At 38.6% G+C, this 8,979-nt stretch overlaps 1 protein-coding gene across 1 annotated transcript; it reads right to left on the minus strand.

Moving 5' to 3' along the window:
- Positions 1-2,912: 2,912 nt before the first annotated feature.
- Positions 2,913-4,314, minus strand: APOBEC4 (apolipoprotein B mRNA editing enzyme catalytic polypeptide like 4). The gene has a single exon (XM_069074320.1). The coding sequence runs from the start codon at positions 4,011-4,013 to the stop codon at positions 2,913-2,915; it is 1,101 nt and encodes a 366-aa protein (XP_068930421.1). The 5' UTR covers positions 4,014-4,314.
- Positions 4,315-8,979: the final 4,665 nt, after the last annotated feature.

Here is an 8,979-nt window from a genome sequence, read left to right on the forward strand (position 1 = left end):
TTTTCCTTTTCAAAAAGCTAACTACGGTTGAGATTTGATATTGCTTTGTCTTAAAGGAAGTTACCATATAGTAGAGACAGCTAGCATAGATAATATTACAAAGTATCTATGGGATCTGAGGAGAAAAGGCTATTGGCAAATTTCAGGGGTAGGCAATCAAGAAAGGTATCTGTATAGGGAGTTGGTAGAGCAGTTAGACTTTAAAAAATGGGTAGAAATTAAACGGGCAAAGGAGATGTGGGGGGGGAGTCATTCTAGGCATAGGGAACTGTATGAATAAAGGAGAACAGAATGGATATTAGGGTAGGGTGGGTAGAAAGGCAGGGAACAAGCAGTTTAATTTGTCTGGGGCATGTGGATGGGAGTGCATGAAGGAGAATTATATAAACTGAAAAGGGTGAGGGCAGTATCATCTTGTGAAGGGTCTTGAGTGCCAAGCAGAGTTTGAACTTTATTCCTTAGGTAATGGGGTCTTCTGATAAAAGTGTTTATAGTCCAAAGCTCTGATGAAATTTGAAAGAACATGTCATTCTTCTCTTTCTCTTTATTCACCTTTTTTATATGCCTACCCTGAAAATAAGTTTGCTTTCACTTTCCAAAACAAATTTTTCATCATATGCTACAATACTCAAATTGGTAATACACATTAACATTCACTCAAAGGCCCAGGATCTGAACAAGCCAGGGAATAAAATATAGTGAACCTAAAGAATACTTAATAAGTAATCTTTTACTAAATAGGCTTTCATAGGATATTTGTTGGTCAGAAGTTCTCACTAGGGTTTTGTTTTTTGTTTTTACTTCATCATAGCCAGAATCTGTTGAGATTATGTATTGTGAATGAACAATTCCCTAGTTTCTACCCCCAAAGAGGCCATTTCATTTTGAGTGCCCTTTGGGACAGTTTACTCAGACTATCCAGTTTGACCATAGAACTCAATAGATTGTGCAGTCTTTCCACTAAATTTTAATGCAATTAAGACAATAGAAAGATACTGACTTGCCCAGAGTGAGTTGCACTATGTGAGGTTTTATCACATTCTGTTTTCCTTCCATCCCCAATCTAATATACATCAGAGAAATAAGACTTGGTGAAGGGAAGTAGGATATAGCACATACCAGTTGAGATATCTCTGTAGATCTCAGTCAGGTTCATTATGGGGTCAATGAAATGGCAGCGGGATTCCAATTCTAAAGCTGGCTCCAGTGTCCCAGAGGCTTTCCAGGATTGTGAGCAGGGCAGTTCCACTGGAGTTGCAGATCAAACCAAATTGCTCAATGATTTTTAAGTTGAGTGTGTATATTTGGATATTTGTGGGTGCTTAATTGAGAAAGTACCACAATATCCACATACACCTTGCCTCTTCTCATATGCATGGATTCTGTATCAACATTACCATGTTACTAATAAATAAGTAATTAAAACTATCCAGCTTCTGTACTTCTTTCTGAATCCCTGAACCAGTCATTGACAATTATTGAATTCACATTATGTGCTGAGAACTATGGGATGATATATTTTTAAAAAATGGATCTTAGCCCTCTACTTCTTGTTGGGAATATACATTATACATACTTGAAAAGACTTACTATCATTTAGGCAGCAGGATACAAGTGAGTTATAAATCAATATGGCATAAAAAGAATAAGTAAGTATAGATGTGAATGGGTTAATCAGGAAGAGGAAAGTTGAGCCGTATTTTGGAAGGGCTAAGGGACATAGATTGGTAGAGAGGGTAGGTAGTAATAGTTTTACATAGAGGGAAGTTGGCAAGACCAACTCAGAAGTCAGGCATGGTGGGGTGGCTAGGTGGCACAGTGAATAGAGTGCCTGCCCTGGAGTCAGGAGGACCTGAGTTCAAATTTGACCTCAGACACTTAATAGCCATGTGACCTTGGGCAGGTCACTTAACCCCAACTGCCCTCCAAAAAACAAAAAGAAAAAAAAGTCAGGCATGGGAAGACAATGGTTGGTTAGAATGGTTGTATGGCAGGAGTAATAAATAATGAAGTTAGTAAGATACAGGTACCACCAAATATGGGCATCACACTGTGCTTGATTCTAAGGGAATTAAAAAAAAACATATATGTAACACACAGCCCATATCCTCCACAAACATAACCACATTGGGAAGGTACATGAAACAGGAAAGGAACCCTGAAAGTCAGCTAAAGATGTATAGATTTTATATTTTAGGGAATAGTCACTACATTGCTTAAGGCTGAAAGCCCCACTCACCCAAATAGCTAACCAATAACTAAATTTCATTGGGAAGTAACCTAGGTAAGAGTCATCATGGGTGGGTTTGTGATCTTAAAAAAATCTATTTTCATTAAATTGCATTCAATCAGTGATCAGAATGGCTTCTCCCTGCACATAATTATTTTGAATCACTTTAGAGAAAGTGGGCTGCTTTAACTCTATCTGCTGACAATAAATGATTAATGGAAAATCACTGGGTTGCTGCTGCAAACAGCACTTAATGTCAGTTACTTCAGGCAGGTTTCCAACCTCACAATAAATCTTTATACTGAAACTAATTTAAGAACTCAATTTAGTCTACTTAGTTTTTTTTTTGTTTGTTTTAAAATGCTCTATGATGATGTGGGCCAACTGGAAAAACATTCCTTTTCCACATGAAACTGTTGGGGAATGACTTATAGTTCCACTTTGATGCTACCACTTGAAGAAGGGTCAAGTTGTTTATTGGAGAAATTTCAAGTGTTGTTAAAAGTGGTGTGGCTGCTAGCTGTTGACATAATGAAAAAATGTAATGGAATTGCTTTTTAGTGTGATTGCTTTCTAGGTAGTCCAGAATCAGCTGATACAGGGATGAAAACTATCAGATAGACATCAACAATCTCATAAGCCATCTAATGTCTGTTAGCATTATCTTTTTTAAAATGTGGGTTTACTTTTTTCCTTTTTTTTTCTTGTCACTTACTTCTTTGCTGCTTGAAAATTGTTCTGTGATTTCCACAGTCTCTACTAGTCTTCCAGCAGGGGGTCTTCTGGGGTCTTTGGTTTCCTGTAATAGCATTTGAGGCATGTTTAAGTGCCTTACTATGTTCTTTGGTTTGGGCTGGTTTTGACCTACATTGGGTGGTTGCTGATCCCTGAAAGGTACTAACATAAAAATGACAGGCATCCTCTGTTCTGGGGTCATCATCATGGGTGGTAGTTGGTTGTTCATCACTTGAGAGGACTTCTGAGGAGACACATTGCTTACAGGCCATCTCTGTAAGTCCAGCTGAGCTTTTGTGTTTGGGTTCATTGTTGTCTGGGAAAGTACATCAGTGAAGTATGGTTTCACTCCTGTAATTGCATTGATTTCATAAGCATTATGCCTGTCAGCCAGTGCTCTTGCGGGCCAAAGTGGTTGGTAAAGAATTGCCCCTGAGACACCACCCACAAAATGATAGAGAAGGTAATGCCAGATTCCACCACTTATTGGGTTCAGAGTGACCTGAGGCCATAAACTGGCCAGACTTCGTAAAGCTTCACGGTTCCATGCTGAAACAGGGAAGTCAGTGTCTGTATGATAAAGTTGAGAGAAATAAATATTGAGGCTGATGCCTGGATATCTCATCAGGAAGTTGTATATTTTGCTAATGCAACAGTGGTCAGCTTCATTACAAGGACTGTAGTTAGAATAAAGAAGGATATACTTAATGTTGTCATTGTTATGTATGACTCCCTCAAGATAACTACCCATCTCAAATAACATAGATTCTGGGTGGGTATCATACTCACTGCAACTTGAAGCATGACCCTTTTGTACCAGGCTGCCAGAAGAAGTTTTCAGTTCATAAAATGTGAGATGTTTGGTTTGAGGACTTGGCCCACAAGGGAATCCAAAGATCTGATAAAATTCAGTGTGGGTAACTCTTGCTTCTTCACCTGTCCGGATGTGATAAGGGCACTTAGAACAATCTAAAGTCAAGGCCAACCAATAATAAGGTTTTACAACAGTTCCATGATTTGTTAGGTATTCCTGGTATAATGGCTCCATTTCTAGGTTTGTGTTTTATTAATAATCACCACTGACAAGGAGATTGTATATCCAAACAGTTCATGAAAAACTATAGTTATTAAATTACACCCTCGTCAGAGGAGGTAATATTTGTTGTAGCAGACAAACCTCTGGTTCTGAAGGAGAATAACCATGTTCATGTATTAGAAAAACTTCGCATTTACTTTTGCACATTCATATTCCTAGAAAGGGAAAAAGGAAAGATTTTACTTCATAGATATGGATCCTTATCATACTTCAAATGACACTTCCACTCCCTTTGTCTATCAAAGTCCCAAGAAATAAGTATGTGTTTGGATTTCAGTTTGTAATAACCTAGTTCTATCTAAAGTCTATGGTTTCTAATATACTGTTCAGAGTTTTGTATATTTGTATCCCTATAGGCAAACAAAATAATGACGGGCATGTAGTAGGTGCTTAATAAAGCTCCTTGAGGGCAGGGATTGTTTAAATTTTTTTGTCTTTGCATTCCCAGTACCGAGCACAATACCTGGAACATAGTAGGCAGTTAATAAATGCTTATTGATTGATTGACTACATCCACAAAATTGGTAACTTATCTCCTTTGTTGCTTGAAAATCATCCTGTGATTTCCACAGTCTCCACTAGTCTTCCAGCAGGGGTATTTCTGGGGTCTTTGGTTTCCTGTAATAACAGCTGACATATGTTTAGGAGCTTCACAGTGTCCTTTGGTTTAGTCTGGTTTTGATTTACCATTGAGTGATCAAACACTCAGGTGTGATGGGTGATCAGAGGAGGGGCTAAGCTAGCCTTTAATAGTTTTAAATAAATGTTCTTTTATCCACCTAAGTAAGCTACAGTAAGTTCAGTAAAATTGTTGCTTACCTTGAAATAATTGGAGAACTGAGTTTACTCTCCACAATCTGTGCACAATCCTGTAGCAACTAAAAACAAACAGTAGCTATAATTACCATCATGTCACCTCCAGGTTTGGATCACATTCCACATTAGGGGTCACTTCATATTTTATCTTTACTTCATTTCTCCAGCAATTTAGGGGTAGCTGCTGAGGATATTAGTATTGTAAAAATGTTTCTCCTTATCAACTGAATACTGTCTTATGTTTTACATCTCATGTTAGTTGGAGATTTGTTCTTACAAGTTATAAATACCTTTTTCTGTTGAATTAGTCATTGCTGTGCTAATGTTTGCAAAGTAACTAATGCTAGGATACGGGAAGTCCCAGAGCCTTCCAAATGTATTTGAATTTCAAACCACCTATTTAATGCACAAATATATGTTTACAGGGTGTTCCAAAACTGTTAGTGCAGTTATAAGCTCTACACACACACACACACACACACACACACACACACACACACACACACCTCCTTATTCCCTCATTATGTCTGGATATCTGGCAAAATCTATGACTTTGCAAGGTACCCCTGGAATGAACCCAAAGATTCAGTCCTGCAAGGGAACACCTGTTGAACACAGCCATCTGGGTCAGATATAATTGCTAATAAGACCTGAATCTTGTCTTCATGAAGCTTAAAACAATCTAACACACAATATGACATGTTTGCAAACAACAACGAAGTCCAAGGAAATGAAACATTACTTCTGCTCTGCAATCCTCCCCACAAGTGTCCCTGGGGAAAAGTCTCAGCCAGTTCCAGGAGAAGGAATCTGTAATTGTTGGCAATTACCTGAGTTTGTCAAAATGTAGCCACCTTTGACTGTTACTGTTTCCTAAACTTGATATTCTGTCTTTCATCCTCCAGCATTTACTCAAGTCATCCCCCATGCCTTAAATGCATGCCTTCTTTAGTCCTACCTTATCTTCCTCAGGTTCTACTTTTCCTGTGAAGTCTTCCTGTTTACTTCCAACCGTTATTACCTTCTTCTTCTTCAAATTATTTTCTCTTATATTTATCTGTGGATATATCATATCTTCCCCCTGTCCCCAGTAGAATGTAAATTCCTTATTAAGTCCAGGAATAATTTCATTTGTCTTTTTTTTTTTCACCATGGTGATTTACACAGACACTGGCTAAGCTTCACCTGTGCCTAGCAACAGGAAACAACAGGATAAGACAGCCAGTACCAGAAGGTGGGGGGGGGGGGTTGGAATGCCTATTCTGTTGTTGCCTTTCAGGGTGTTTGCTTAGAAGGATGCAGTACTTCATTTTAAAAGAGGGTCAGCTGAGAAACATTCTGTGACCATTAACATCTAAAATCTTAGCACTGCCTCATCTAAAATTGATTTAGGGATCTTTTGGATTGGATTGTTCAGTCTTTCTGGAGGAGGTAATATTTGAACTCAGCCTTGAAGGCTAAAGGAAGATTTTAACCTGTATAAATGGGGATGGTTGGGTGGGGATGTGGAACATTCTGACTTTAGTATGTATGAAAGACTGTCATATAGGTGCAATAAGCAGTAGGATCGATTCCAGAAACAAAACCGATGAGCATAGGTTTGCCTTTTTTTCTGTTTACTTTTAAAATTTTCTTTCTGATGGGTAGCCCCAAAAGCCATCACTTATGAGGATTTTATGTGTCTGTACCAGAAAGCAGAATCAGAAGGACAGAAGAAAACCAAGAGCAAAGAAATGGAAGATGAGAGCTTCCTAATATGGATGTGCTGTTTTAGTGTCAGAAGTCTTGGAGGATCTGACAGCTTGTCAGACTATATTTCTTGTGTCACCTTTTGATAATTATATGCTCTAACTTCATCAGGTTCATTTTGTTTTGTACCTGAAATGACATTTGATTTGGGGAAATGAATTAGCAAAGGCTAATTGAGGCAGCTAGGTGGTGCTGGTGTCAGGAAAACCTAGATTCAAATCTAGCCTCAGATGCTAGTTGTGTGACCCTGGGCAAGTCACTTAACCTTTGTCTGATTCAGTTTCCTCATTTGTAAAATGGGGATAATAATAACACCTATTTCCCAGGGTTGTTGTGAGGAACAAATGAGTTAATAATTGTAAATTGCTTAGGGCAATGTCTGGTACATAGTATTAGTCATTTTTAAATTTCCCTAAAATGAGCTAGATGTTTAATACTTTAGTTTGCTTTAATTCTCCAAAAATTTTCTAATACCTTGTCTTCTGTCACACATTGTCCAATATTAGCAAGATGATTTCTGTCTTGCTATGTGTAGCACATTATGCACTTTTTTCTCTGAGTAACAATAAATAAAATAATTTGTATTTTATACTAAATCTCCTTACTTTTGCCTGAACACTCCGTGGCTGATTGCACATACTCAGATTTCTGTTGCTATTGTTTGGGTTTATCACTTTGTATTGGTGGGCAATAATACCTCATTTTCAGGTTAGAAACTCACGGGTAGAAGAGACAACTACAGGTAGTAGAACTAGACCTTAGGCATCAGCTAGAAATCAGCTCCACGCCTGTGTGTAGTCAGTGGGTCACCAGATAGTCATTAAGCACTTACTATATGTCAGGCACTGTGCTAAGTACCGGGGATACAAAAAAAGGCAAAAACACACTCCTTCCCTTCGAAGAGATCACATTCCAGATGGGGAAACTGAAAGCAGGCAATGATGTACACACAAACTATAGACAGTGTGAATACAAGGCTATCCTGAAGGGAAAGGGAGGGAAGAAGCAGGGAAGGGCTTCTCAAGACAGTATGTCTTGAGCTGAGTCTTGAAGGAACCTGGGGAAGCAGCTAGGAATTCAGGATAATAATAATAATACTCCAGAAATGAGGGATAGCTTGTGCAAATACATAGCACCAGGAGAGAGACTGTCCTGTTTGAGGACTAGCAATTGGGCCTGTGAAGCTGGATCATAGAGTATGTGGAGGGAAGTAAAGTAGAAGGATGGTGGAAAGTGGGAAAGGACCAGGTTGTAAACACCTTTAAAAGCCAAACAGGATTTTGTATTTAATCCTGCAGGTAGCTGGAAGCTTTATTTATTGAGTAAGGGAGTAATGTGGTCAGACTTATGTTTCAGAAGAAATCATTTAAACAGTGGAGCAAAGGATAGATTGGAGTGGGGAGAGACTTAAAACAGGGAGATCAATTAGGAGTTTATTATAATTGTCCATGTGAAAGGTGGTGAGGGCCTGCATTAGGGTGGTGAGTTGGGACTACGTGGAAGATTTTATGAAGGTAGAAACTACAACATTTGATAAATTATTGGAATGAATGTGAGTGAGGATTTGAAGATGACACCTAGGTTGTGAGCTGTGGTGACTGGGAAGATGTTGGTACCCTTGACAAGAAAGTTGGGAAAGAGTTTTGGGAGAAAGATAAGTTATGTCTTAAACACATTCTGTTTGAGATGCCTGCACATCCAATTTGATATGTTCAAGAAGCAGACTGGCTAGAATTCAGCAGCCATTTAGGGTTGGATATATGAATCTGGGAATCGTATGTAGTGACATATTAGTCGAGCACATGAAAAATGATAAGCTCACCAATCAAGACAGAACAGAGGGAAAAGAAAAGATGACTCAGGACAGAGTTTTGGGGGAACAGCTACAGTTACTGGGCATGATATGGATGAAGAATCAGCAAAGTAGGCTGAAGAGTGGTCAGACAGGTAGGAGGAGAACCAGGAGTGGGCAGTGTCAAGAAAACTAAGAGTAGAAAGAGAATCTGGAAAGAGAGGGTAGTCGACTTTGTCAGAAGTTTAAGAGAAGTAAAAAAAAGAAGGAGGATTGAGAAGAAATCATTAGATTTAGCAGTTAATGATTGGTTACTTTGGAGAGAACAGTTTCAGTTGAAAGCCAGAATGCATAGGGTTTAGAATCAAGTAAAAGGTTAGTTGAGGAGAAGAAATTACAATAGCTAGTGAGAATAGCAGGATGAAGTTTTGTTTTGTTTTTTTTAGGCTAAGGGGGAAACAGGTATATTTCTAAGCAATACAGAAGTAAGTAGATAAGGAGAGATTAGGGGAATAGAGAGAGAGAGAGAGAGAGAGAGAGAGAGAGAGAGAGAGAGAGAGA

This window comes from Petaurus breviceps, unplaced genomic scaffold (assembly GCF_028583685.1).
Source record: "Petaurus breviceps papuanus isolate PSGF00001 unplaced genomic scaffold, PetGlider_PUasm1.0 90895, whole genome shotgun sequence".
NCBI classification, from domain to species: domain Eukaryota; kingdom Metazoa; phylum Chordata; class Mammalia; order Diprotodontia; family Petauridae; genus Petaurus; species Petaurus breviceps.

Excerpts from the sequence above, each read along its gene's own strand:
- APOBEC4 (XM_069074320.1), bottom strand. The coding sequence starts at position 4,013 with ATGGAGCCATTATACCAGGAATACCTAACAAATCATGGAACTGTTGTA.